The sequence below is a fragment of the Ambystoma mexicanum genome, chromosome 2q, assembly GCF_040938575.1.
Source record: "Ambystoma mexicanum isolate Mex_15411 chromosome 2q, UKY_AmexF1_1, whole genome shotgun sequence".
NCBI lineage: Eukaryota > Metazoa > Chordata > Amphibia > Caudata > Ambystomatidae > Ambystoma > Ambystoma mexicanum.
In genome coordinates this window covers 346,165,567-346,178,998 of record NC_090924.1, presented here as the reverse complement: position 1 = coordinate 346,178,998, position 13,432 = coordinate 346,165,567, and the positions used below count along the sequence as shown (strand labels likewise).

The window sequence follows — 13,432 nt, the reverse complement described above, 5'->3', positions numbered from 1 at the left end:
TGGTGTTGCCTGTGTTCTTCCCGTCGCCTTCGTCGCCGGCTGAGAGGACTTTGCACTCGCTGGATGTGGCTAGAGCGCTGAAGTTCTACGTAGACCGCACAAAGTGTTTTCGGAAGACGTCACAACTCTTTGTGAACTTTGGACCTGTCAATCAGGGGAAGGCTCTCTCGAAGGCTTCCATTTCCAGATGGCTCTCCGGCTGTATCATGTACTGTCATCGGTTGGCAAACCGACCGCTGCCTGGCCGTCCGAGAGCCCATTCCACCAGAGCGATCGCAGCTACCACGGCGTTCCTATCTGGTGTGCCCCTGCTGGACATATGCAGGGCTGCTACGTGGAGGTCGACGCACACCTTCACGAAATTCTACTGCGTCGACCGGGATTCCAGGGAGGAGTCCAGGGTCGGCCAAGCAGTGCTGCGCAACCTGTTCGCCTGAGGTGAGCCTGGTGAGGAGGTAAGATGCTTAATGTTGAGTTTATGTGATGCTTAATGTTGAGCCTTTGCCACCTCCCGTGGTTGTGCATGTGTGTACTGCTATGTATTCTTTATTCATGAGCATGTGAATCCATGCCAGACCCCATGCTGGAGAAGGAACAAGTTACTTACCTGTAACTGTTGTTCTCCAGCATGGGTCTGGCATGGATTCACATGCGAACCCTCCCGCCTACCCCTCTGCGGCTCTTCACTTGGTCATACTGCCACTTCACGTGCTTCCAAATCTGAAGATGGCTGCCAGAGGCGGTGCTTAGGTAGAGGGCAGTCATTGGCTGTGGTCAGTATGACGCAGAGACCAGTGATTGGTTATTACTACGAAAGACAGATCAGAAACGAAACTGATACTGGTTTTTTCTTTACCGAGGATTCCCAGCCTGACGACGGGGAATATTCATGAGCATGTGAATCCATGCCAGACCCATGCTGGAGAACAACAGTTACAGGTAAGTAACTTGTTCCTCCTGAAAACTGTAAATAATCAAAATCTTTCTTCAAAATTTGGGAGACCAGCTGAAGGCTTTTTACATACACCATTGGAAGCCTAGTGAACGTGTATTGAGTTGAATTATGGGGAAATGCAAATAGGTACTGACTGTCTGGGTGTATGGGTATGGTGGAAAATGCTGGACACAAATCTACAACAGTGGAATATTTGGCTGTGTTGGGAATACACAATAAAATTGTAGCTGGATTATGAACAACCGGAAAAGCTGGTAACACTGCTGCATTGACTGTGTGCAAATCCTTAATAAAACGATACACCGCTTTACCTGGTTTCTTAGTAGGCAAAATAGGAGTGGTACAGGGGCTGCGGGTTGGTGAAATGATGCCTTGTTGGAGAAGGGATTTGATCATACTACATATACCGCCTTCAGTCTGTCTGGAAATGGAATAATAAGGTACACATGGCAAGGACTTGGCAGGATGCAAGATGATTTTAACTGCCTCCGGATTTTCCATATATCCAGTGTCGTTTGCATGAGTTGACCATAATTTGATTGGGACCTGGTCCAACAGCCCTTTTCACGGACAGGAGGTGTCAGCTCGGTTCCCAGAGGTCAAATGGGTAATACTGCCAGCACCTTGTGCTCTTTATGAGAGGGAATGTCAAGATATATACAACATCAGGGAAAGCGTAAATTGAGCATCTTAGTTTGCACAGTGAATCTAATCCAAACAGTCACAGGTGAACAAAAGGGTTCACAAACAGGCATGTTGGTCTGACATCGTACCTCTCATGACCATAAGCGGAGTGAACACAGGATGAGGTATTAGAGTACCCCCCCTATACCTGCAGCATTTATCACATCATCAGAATGCATAATTTGTGGAAACTCTGAAGCGTTTGGAGCATCACACTCCACATTAGTATCAACAAAACATGAAACCTTTTGACCAGCAGCAATACAGTCAACATATAGGGTAGTAGGATCAATCAAAATAAGTGGTTCGGCAGGTTTAGGGATCCCTTGGCAATCATAAACATCAGTTGGTAGTAGTGGCAGAAACCACACCGTTTGCCTCAGCACAGTTGGCTGTCTGCCTCGACCATCGTACTGAGGTCGGTTTGGAGACACTGCTTTCCAGTGGCCAAACTCTTTAAAGTAGTTACACTGATCACTGTACGTGTTTGTGTAATACCTTTCAATTTCTTCTGCCAGAACGGCTAGCGGGAACCCTTCCCCTCCCTCGGGCGGTTGTAAACTCTGTATCTGTAATGCCATAAGCTTGGCTTCAGTGGTTTTCGTTTGTCACTCTGCCTTCTCATGAAAGTGCTGTGCAGCCAACAATACTTCCACTAAACACTTTCATTCCCATCCTATAAACACTGCCTTAATTCATTCTGACATTTTCGGTTGCAATCCTATAACAAACTGGGCCACCACGACTTGGGCGCTATAATCGTGGCATCCACAATCCCAGACTACTGTTCAAAGCACCTTTTTAAACATTTGAAATATTCCGTCGGATATTCTCCCTTGGCTTGCTTACTTGCATTTATCTTGGACCAATCTGTCTTTCGAGGACACATTTGGATAATTGTTCGCACCAGTCGGTCAGTGAATGCTTTAAATGTATCTGTGGGCATTACTGTTCGTAACATCTAAAAATTATCTCCTTGACCCATAAGGCTCTTAATAATGCTGCTCCTAGTTACCTGACGGACAAAATAAAAAGAAAAGCTTCCAATAGACCCACGGGAATTGACAACTCCAACTGCCTGGTAGTACCCAGATTTAGACTTGTCGAAATTGGTGGCACCAGCTTCCCTGTGAGAGCTGCCAACTTGTGGAACGCTTTGCCACCCAATCTAAGAGAAGACAAACCTTTCTCACACATCAGAATGAAATTCATTAAACACATTAATGCTAACAATGCCTAGACACCTTAATATGACTAACCTTCATTATGTTTATAACTGTTAATACTGTATGTATACTCTTGCACACTTCTTAGTTTCTCCTGGTAATCACTTAAATATATTTTAAGTTTGTGACTGTACATTTATGTAATATTGTACATTTTATTCATTGTACATTTGTATTCATGTAACATTGTAAGCCTTGCATATACTTTCTGCTGCGCCCGGTAACCTCCGGGTCTGGAGCGCATTATAAATAAATAAATAAACAAACAAACAAAACCACTGATTCGGATCAACACAAGTGGGGTGATATCGGTCGATAATGACCTGAAGTTCCTCCTGGAACTTATCATGATCTTCCGGTATCTTTGGAATCTCAATATTAAACAAATCAGTAGCGCCATGGGGAGTGTACAGTAACAAGGGTATCACTACCTCACTGCAGCTGTCTAAACGGTAATGCACCAGTCCTGGTATTAAGCATTGTATTCGGAAACCCTTCAAACATGCCTCAGGACGGTAAAAAGAGTTTAGAAATTTGAGCTTTTGTTTCAGGAGTGAATGGGACCACCATCATATTTATTGGAGTGGACTGATAATAGGTCGACGGACTAGTCAGATGTTGATCAGGTATAACATTAAAAATAGACTGGTTAGAAGTGTCCAAAATATCCTCAGGACATGCCTTTAACTGCCCCCACCCCTCTTGGCGTACCAGATATAATTGTTTGTACTCTGTCTTATGGGCCGGTACCTGCAGGTTTGAGTGCTCGGTCTGCAATAGTTTAGTTGCTCCTGGAGTTTTCTTGAGTGTCTTTCAGTGCCCAGGTCTTGGACTCAGTATGTCTTTTAGTAGCTTTGGGATACAAGTTGAGGTAACTACCCCATTGGCATTGGTGTACACATGCACCTTTCTTCTTTAATGCCCAACGTAAATGTGTTACCCTTTCTAAATCGAATATACCTTCCTGAGGAAAATGTTTAGGTGACTCGCTCTGTGTATATATTTGTGCCATTTTTCCAGATACTTGCATGCTTTTGGCGAGTAGTGAGTAAACATGAAGTGTGCTGGACTTCCTTTAGGGGGGAAGTGGCACTTGTTTAGACTGCCTTGAACCCATTCTCACAGGGATAAGACAACATATGGCTTATTATGGAGCCAGGTCGGTTCCTAACTTTGTCTACACCGGGAGGCACTGAGTCCTGCTGCTGGTGGCATTGGTACAGCTCATTAGCTTAACTGGTCTGTACCATCTATCCGGAGGCTCGGCTTACACCCAGCCTCTGTTCCTCCCCGTTAAAGAAATTTCAGGAACACCCCAGGTGTTGGTCAGATTCAGATGGCTGCTGGTTCACAGCCTATATCCCCTGTTGCTATCCACAATGCATAACGGTACTCCGCTTTTCAGAAACATGGATAGGTAAGGGTCAAAGACAAAACACCTAATCGGTAGAAACAAAGCATATTGCAGCTACTACCTACTAAGACAGAGAAGAGCATGAAATACAAAGCAGGATAACAACTGAGTTGCACATTTAGAATTTCAAGTAACAAGGTACGGGTTAAGAGAAGACGATGATAGGACTTTCATCCAAAATATTTTCTTTCTGGTCATACAGAACACTTTACTTTACTACTCTGACTGTCACAGCGGTCTCATTTCTTCTCTTATCAGTAAGGAGCATGGATTTGCTGCTTTTACACTGCAGTGGCCAACCACTTTTATTATTTCCTTATTCAGATAAACAGTCCTATAGGCAGGGTACTTAACCTTCTGCATCTTCGGAAAATAACATGTTTCATACTTCAGGTTTCAGCTTCAGATTTCAGACAAATATTGCCCCCGCCCCTTTTAGACCACACACTACAAGACATTATAATACATTGATACAATTACCTGCGTTCACCAACCCACGATTTTTCCATTGGCTTTTTCTTCCACACCTGCTCTGTCTGACCTCCTTGAGTCTCCAGGCGCTCTGACCAGCTCTCCCCTCGAATTGAAATAGTCTGTCCTGGGCCCACATAGATCACCTGGAAGTGCGCCTGGCGACCTTTGCACCTGGCCGCAGATCAGCAGGAATTCAACATCCTACGGTACCAATCTTGTGGGGGGGGAAATGACCACGCATAATTGTGGTGGATTGGTGAACACTGTATTAGTAAAAAGCAATGACTGAACAGGCCAAATAGCAACACAAGACTTCAGTACAAGTGTCTACCCACTTCCCTCAGTGCCCTGTTCTTATACCCAATTGAATACATGCTTTCCAATGGAAGGGGTGGTCCCAACAGGACAAAGTGGCATTTCGTACTCATCTTGCTAGCAGAGAACAAAGCCTCATTATACAAGCCTTTGACACAAGCTGAGTTCTCTCAAGTAAGCCAGTGTTATCTGAAAGGTCAACCTGTCATAATTCAGTTAGTCAAGGTGAGTATACTCCTTAAAGATTCACACACACTTTGAAGCAGCAGAGAGCACTTGCAATATGACGGCTTACACCTGCTAGTGCCGCTTTACTGAAGAAAGTGGCAGCCTAAAACACGCTTGCATATGCCAAAAGGGAAACATGACCGATGCAAGAAGTGTGAAGATGAGCAATTAGGTAGGCGAGGGGCATTCATTACGAACACATGCACAGCACAATCTACAGTCTTCGCCTCACATGAGCAAGAAATAGTGTTTAAACATGGCCTATTCTTATCATATTGCAGTAATATGCAAGGGGCGTACATAACATTTAATTTCCCTCCTTTACCTCCTCACAACCCTAACAGGTGGCAGAAGCTTCCCAGTCCTCGCTGCCAAAACTTGGAACACACTACCGCCAAACATCAGGCTAGAACCTTCCATTCATAAATTCTGCAATGGGGCCAAAACCTGGCTCACTCTGAACGAAAACTAAGCCACTACATCTAAACTTGCGCTATACACTCTCATAGCCGATCATGTAATCTTTGTACAAACGCCGTGTTCGAGGCTATATATGTAAACTCATATAAATTCTTTTGATAGGTAATGTGTCTTCCGTTCATATCTCATGCATGTAATGTTGATGCTCCATGCCTGTATCTGTGCATATTTTTCTGTACCTAAGAAGTGTGTGTGTGTATATATATATCTATATCTATATATCCTTGATAAATGTGACCAGTTGCCTCGGGGCTCGGCGCGCTATATAAATACAATACAATTACAACGCTATACAGCTGTGTACCAAAAGATGTAACTTGAGATTTGGTTGCGAGTCATTAGACCAGTAGCGCCTTGTACTTCTCCTATTAAATGCCTAAAGTACCTCTTATAGTCATCATATACAAGGAAATGAATGAGCAACCATGATTTATCCCACCCCTTATGCCATTCAAGCCTTGTGCTCAGCCTTCTGGCTGCTGCTGGAAGTGGAAGGCGTGTGGTCAGGGCAAAGGTCGTGAAAAACAAAGTAAATATGACTTGTCCCTGTTTTATTTCTCTTCCTGGTGCTGCCACTGTGATCTCTGACCCAGGGTTCACTGGGGCTATGCCAAAGGCATCGAAGCATAAGCCTGGGGTACGAGCAGGAACCACTGGAGACTCCCAAATGTGTTCTTTTTCTGGACAATCGTACTCCGATCTGGACATACAATCTCAATCCTTTATGACAGGGAAGTAGTTAGAAAGCCGGCCCAGTCTCCTTTTCCAGAAGGCCATGCACCCATGGACTTGGCAGTAGAAAAGTCCACATACATCCTTTGCTGTCACCTTGCTTATATGATCCAGGTATAGAATAAATGTTGTAAGAACAAGGGGCTCCAGGTGGGACATCAAAACACTTGTCTAAGAGGCAAAGTTCAACCTCTGATGCTCCTCAGAAATGTTGCTGGGTTTTAATGGGGAGGACATTAACCCTCTAATAACCTGGAATAGGAAAGGGCATCATTCTTTTTCTTTTCATTCAATATTGTGTGTTATTTCCTCATAGAGTGCAGCATCATTGTGAGGTTTTACAACTCTTTCTGTCAATCGTAGAAAAATCCATCCATGTCCCCAAGCAGTGGATACATCACCAGATGCAAATAAATTGTTGAGGTAACGAGTATCTGAAATCTGACTTAGTGGTGTGCTCTTGCATGCTCACTTCAAGCTGTCTGGTAATGATACAGCACAGTGGGGGCTGCGCTTAAATTCACAAACAGTTGTTACTTAAAGAATCACTGTAATATCTGCATAATGTGAATTTTCTGCCCAATATTAGAGGGTAAGCAATACATATATTTTGATTGTATGGGAGTTTGCATATATGAGAATGCATATCTTTGTAACAGGTGACATTTATAAATTGCAAGCAGAGGGAGAAGGCCACTGCTTTGTTCCCTTTTTGATCAATGTTGCAACCACTCTACGATCACGAATACTACTCCCAAATAATGGTTCATAGTTTATTGCTGTCACCAAGAGTGGTTCCTTGGCTGTTCATTTGGGTGGTATGTGCTATGTCCAGCCTAGCCTTTCGTCTTTGAAGAATGTCAATGCGTTGTTGGGGACAGGATACCAACTAGATCCTTTTTTGTTCTAGTATTCCAATTGCTCACTCACTTCATACCTAAAACATTGAGATGCAGATTTGCAAGTTTTGTTTTTTGGAGAACTTGGGCTAAGTCTCATGGCCTACTGTGTGCATTATATTTTGAAGGATGTTTGCAAACACTTCATATGTCTCGCTAATAACCTTGTCTCTTATTTGTCTAGACACCAACTCCAATGTGCAAGCACAGCTCTCGGAGGATCCCTCGCCTGCGACTGCACTCGGCAAAATATTGCACAACCACCTCCTCACACTGGATATTGAGAATGACACTGAAAGCACAGCACTGTGAGACAAGAGACAAAACTACCCGGCCTAAGCCTTTCCACCAAAGTGCGCAATAATGTTTCCATCAAGATCAACAGTGAAAGCTTCTTTTTGGACTACAGAACGAAAGTTTACAATGAAACAATGAAACAATGAAAAGCCGTTTTTGAAGGTTGATCTTTAGGCCCTCGTGAAGTTAGATCGCAAAGAAGATTAATGAGCTGAGTCTTGGGAACAAAAAATTCTACTGGAGATGCTGAAGCCGGATGTTAGAAATGCTGACTTGTGACCACTCGCCTGATTCTGCATCTTGTGGGGCAAGATTTAAGGCTCTTGCATAAGGGATCAGGCCTTCATGCCCACTTTGTGCCACTCTCCATAAGTTTCACTTTACTTGCGGTTCTTTTGTGGTGGACACCTGTTGAAGGACATTCCAATGTGGACTTGCTATAAGCTTTTTTGTGCTTTTAGTCTAAACCCAAAGAGCCTCCCCAGAGCCAGTGGTAACTGCTGGTTATCAGTTGCCTGCTGGGATACTGGATGGATTATTGTGCCTGATCTGTTCCATGTTAGGTGGAAATGTCCTCTTGGTTTATAGTTATTTTGGAATCAGACCTTCAGACTCTTGCATTTGGCTGCCCTCTTGGGTGACAGTAGACACAAAGTTTCAAGTCTTACTGCATAAACCAAGCTTCTCTGTACAGTGGCAAGGTGGTGCCATCTCTACTCAATGAATTCTTAACTACTCCAGTCCGATTTCTTCCTGTGCTTTTGGGATGTGGGATGTCGTCCATCCAGGAATCAAGGCAAAATGCTGGAGCGGGGCAACTATGACGTACTGTGTGCTGATGATGACATGGTTTGATATCCTACAATGTGATAAAATGGCAAATTGGATTTTCTTTGGGGAATTGGGGTGGTTAAGATACTGTTTAAGGTTAAATTGTTAAAGATTAAGAAACAGTTTAGAGAGGCACCTTTGCATCCCACGACACATACCTTTTATTTTGCTGAAAAAGTATATTGAACACATGTCAAACCTGTAAGCTTCTATGTCTTTGTTATCCTGGATGTGGCCTCCCTTGTACGAGCGGATCTCTGAATGGCCAACCATGTTCAACTTAAGCAACCAGTGTACGTGCCTTACTCCAGCAGAGTCTTGGGTTTCCTGCTTGGCGTAGGAATGGAGGATGATCACGCACAGTCATGCCAGTTCAATGGTTCCTGCCTAGAAGCAGTAAGCACTTGATGGAACTTGGTTTGAAGTTACTTAAAGCAAAATCATTATTATGGATTTTTTTCTTGACCTTTCGTTTTGCCCATTATCAGAGAACTCATGGTACTGAGGGCTCGGTTAGTGTATTCTATGGTCTCATTATAGGGCTATTTGTATATCGACTATTTAAGCTACCTGCTGCCAATCAGCATCTACACACCAATATGATAACCTTGCCTCTTATCTGTAGAATATGCATAACTGCGGTTCTCCAGTTTCTGTTAAGTGCACTTCCCACACGCAATGTCTTGTTTTATCCAGCAGGCATTGTGTAAAAGAACTCAAAATTATTACCATTTTATAAAGAAAAAATATATATATCGCTTATAAAACGGCGTGGAAGTCGGTTCATTTAGACCGATCACTAAGTGCAAAATTACATGTGCTATTAACAATAAAGTCAAGTGATTTTGTTTTTCTTGGAATACAGTATTTGGTATTATGTTTGTAAGAAGTCTTATGTCATGCCCTAATTTTGCAAAGAAATGTTTCGAAAGTGTATGTTAAACGGTACTGGATTAACAATTTGTAACCTTTAGGTTGTCTCCTACTAAAATAAGAAGTTCTTTCCTTTAAGTTTCCAAAACTCAATGATTCAGATGGTCTTGGAACATAAATGATCAAACAAAATGTACCCAGCGCTTCCTTAAAAAAAAATAAACTGAATATTTGGCTAACTGCAGACAGCACAATGCATGTGGATAACCACTGCCATAACCTTGAGGGAATGCAGCCATATATTCTACAAATGTTGGCCAAACTGTTCTAGAGGCATACATCGCTTTATGGCCTATCAGTAAGAGGAGCACTGTGCATGAACAAAGCCCAAACCATTGTCTCATCAACAAACTCCATACTATGGGACGAACTGAAGAAGAATGAAATCATAACTTCCCCCATAAAGTGAGGCCTTGTAATGTAGCATACGAGTCATTCTACAGTGAATCGTAAAATGCTGCTTTCCCTTTATCCCCTTAGCCACCAATAATTCTGTAGAAACCCGCCCTGCCCACAACCATACATAGATCATTGAGGGCAAAATCTCCAGTGGGGCATAGTCCTTCCCATTGGCTGTCATTCTGTTAACCATCGGAAATTACACAGTTAAGGGATTCAACAAAACAGGTAAGTCACTACCCTCTCCCTTACACTTTACCGGCTCTACACATTTATGCATTCCTGACTATACAACAAGGAAATGGCTCCAAAATGACGCTTCAGAGTTATGGAAATCTTCTAAATCCTGATGCACAGTGCAAAGATTATAAAGTTGATTTTGTGTAAGAACCACAAATTTACAGATTGGAAGCCTCCCTTGCTACAACTTTGCTGATAGGGTGGTGGAAATATTTGTCCAGCTAAATGATTAGAGAGGGACGACATGTGCCTACAACAACATGCTCAATTGATATTTTTTTCAAAGATCATCAAGGATCTGTTACAAACTGGGTGATCTGCAAATGATCTGAACCTAAGATGGGGTGTATACCTCATGTTTATTATATACAACACAAGGTCTACAAACAGAATTGGATATTCAAATAGACGTGCAGCAGGTTTAAGGGAAACCAAACAAGTGTGCAGGAAGCTTGATTCTCAGTCGGTTAGAAAGGCTGTGCTTCTCAGTTTGTTACTTATGCTGTATCCTTCCTAGTCAGGGTTGTCTGCCCTGAAAGGATTACACACATTATACTCCGAGACCGCCGGCCGGCCCATAGAGCCGAGGCTTGCTCAGAAGTACTTTAAGACAAGATAGCTGCACCCTTGAGATGAATGGGGGTGCAGATGCATTACTCCAACACCAATCAATAAGGACAACTCAATGGTTTGGCAAAGGGAGTCAGTTTAATGACGAGTACAAAAAACGGGGAACCATGGATATCAGTGATGCGATCGTCCTTCTCGCTTCAAACTCCAACAAACTTCATACAAGTTGTAACATTTATACTCAAAACTCGTCATCACTGACGTGTAACACTCAAAAGTTAACCTGCAATTCTATTGGTTAGGAAAAGGTAACTTTACTATAGGTACTATATCTGTATATGGTAACGGAGTAAGGAGATTGGGTAAATACTATCAGATGGGCATCTAAGCCCTTCCTTCAAAAATGACTACTGTAGACGTCACTAAAAGTACGACATCTCATTGGTTCTACTAACTATAGGACCCTAGATTATTTGGTCCACTGTGATTGGGTTGGCACCAACCCGATGCATACTTTTCCACTTTGCTTAGCAGCACGCAGAATGGTTGGCCAGGTGCGGGGTGGCCCTTAGTTACCCGGCCTTCCTCCGATTAAGGTTACAATCAATCATCACTTTAGGGTCCATGTGTCAATTAGTTCACTGTGGTTGGCCTCGACACTGCATCTTCTGTCTGGAAAAGTTCTGATATCTCCTCCTGGTCTGGCGCCAAGTGTAGGTGTGAACCCTCGCTTCTTCTTGCTCGGCTGGTCATGTGATTCCCAAACCTTGAATTTCTCTTTTCTCTCAATTTGTGTATTTGATTCTTATTTAGCCTGCCACCTGCCTACGTCTTCTTATCTCAACCTTTCAGAGGCAGGATATTCTGTTCTCAGTTTCAATTAGATGTAGCTACTGTTCGCTTCTTTTATTCGTATGACCTTTGCTTTCCTGGCATGAGTTGCCTCTGCGGAGTTTCGATTCAGCCATCTCTTCTCGTTTTGCTAAATATGAATCTGTTCTAGTTTGGCCTTTAGTAACCTGGGTTGATTTTGCTTCTTGTGCAAAGTAGAAATACACTTCTAATACTGTGCTTTATTTTGAGGTAGATTAGGTATAATGAAGCTTTCTGCACTATTCTTCTACTAAGCATAGCAAGCCGCACTGTTTTCTTAGGTTTCTTGCCGTTCCAAGCATATTTACAGGTGTAAGCTGGTCGAATGCCTTCATCTTCCTTACAGCTTTAAACCTCTTTGCATTTCGACATTGTCCTTTCACTTTAGGTTCATGATATCCTTATTCATGGCGTTTCATCTCTTTGTGTCATTCTCTGGTCGTCATTTCTTCTATATGTGAGTCAGTCCGGGTTCTTGTGACGTCACCATTCGTCCTCCATTAAGACCCTTTTGGTTTCTTCCGGGACTGTACTTAGGAAATCTTCATATCGTTTCATTTGTTGGTAGGGTTTCCTCAATGGATACCTTACTGTCCATTGTTTTCTTGGTATTGGTACTTCACTTGGTGCTGTTATTCTGATAGGCACTGGGCAGAGCCCTACTGCGGCTCTCTGCTGGTTTATTTGCTCATCATATGTCACATATCTCGGTGTGAACGTTCCTGGTACTTCAAAATGGATGATTGGAGTGCAGGCTTTATTTGGGAGCTCCTCTACACTCCCGACCTCTCGGTGATTCATCGACCACTTCCACTTCCGTCTTTGGATTCATCTTACTTGGTTCTTCTATATTCATCTTCACTCCATCGCCTGGGTTCATTCCTTCTTCATCTTCTGGATCTATACATGATGGTTTGAAGAAGTGTCTCTTTGGAGTCCATATCTTTATTACTCCTTTCAGGCTTCCTGTGACCCTTACATGTTTGTCTTTATTCCATGTCATTAGTTGACATTGTCCATTTGGGGTACAGTAAATACTTCTTCCCACATAGTTTCGATGCTTCCTGGGGTAGAGAAACTTTGTTCCCTCTGGTGCATGAATGCTAGCCTTCACAAAGTCTCTTATTTCCTCATCAGTCAGGTCTTTGGGCTTCCATCCTGGCTTGACGTCAATCATGATCTTCATCCCTATGGCTTTCTTCACAGTTTTCTGGCATTGGGAAATTATTCTCTTAATGTGACAGAAGCCTATTTATATCATTACTAGTAGGGCTCCCAGGAACTTGAATGCATCTGCCATCCATTGTGGGACCCATGAGAATAGTGATCCAAACCAGCGGTCATCATCTACTTCGTCAGTTTCATCAATCATCTGGTTCTGCAGTTTTGTCAGCATACCTATGGCTTCTGTTAATGTTCAATTTTCCTCATCGTGAGAAGGTGTAAATGTGCAACATGATTCTCCGATTTTTGCACAAACTCATCCATCCATAGCTGTGATCATGTCAAGCACATATCTGTTCTGGAGAGTCATCAGTCAGATGGCTCTTAAGTCTTCCTTAATTGCATTGAATCCTTTTATTGTCTTGTTGATGGTCTGCAGTAACTCCCATCTGGTTATCTGCAACCATTTATTATTTGCTCCAACTTGAAATCTTGGCATGAAAATCGTTGTGAACACTGATGAAGTAAGGCTAAACGGTCTATGTTCATAAGGGATTGCATAAAAGGCATCTTCTGATTTGGTGGAGAAGTAATTCTCTCTCTTCATCTGAGTTAGCAGTTCCACAGATCTCCTTTTCCTCTGGCGAGCATCTTCTTTCGGGAGACTTTCAATATTCAGGTCACTTTTTGGGTTCACTAATGCTGGAACGTGGACGTT

The 13,432-nt window shown here is 42.8% G+C and overlaps 1 protein-coding gene across 5 annotated transcripts in view; it reads left to right on the top strand.

Moving 5' to 3' along the window:
- ARHGAP17 (Rho GTPase activating protein 17) overlaps positions 1–9,395 on the top strand; it is a 1,009,368-nt gene extending 999,973 nt beyond the window's left edge. For 4 of the 5 annotated variants that reach the window (XM_069647362.1, XM_069647363.1, XM_069647360.1 and 1 more), the window contains one exon: positions 7,592–9,395. Coding sequence is in view for 3 of the 5 variants with exons in the window: in XM_069647363.1 (XP_069503464.1) it covers positions 7,592–7,719 (128 nt within the window). In the remaining 2 variants the exon portion in view is untranslated. The remainder of the gene's footprint in view (positions 1–7,591) is intronic. The other variant, XM_069647361.1, reaches the window with a different exon arrangement.
- The last annotated feature ends 4,037 nt before the right edge of the window (positions 9,396–13,432 follow it).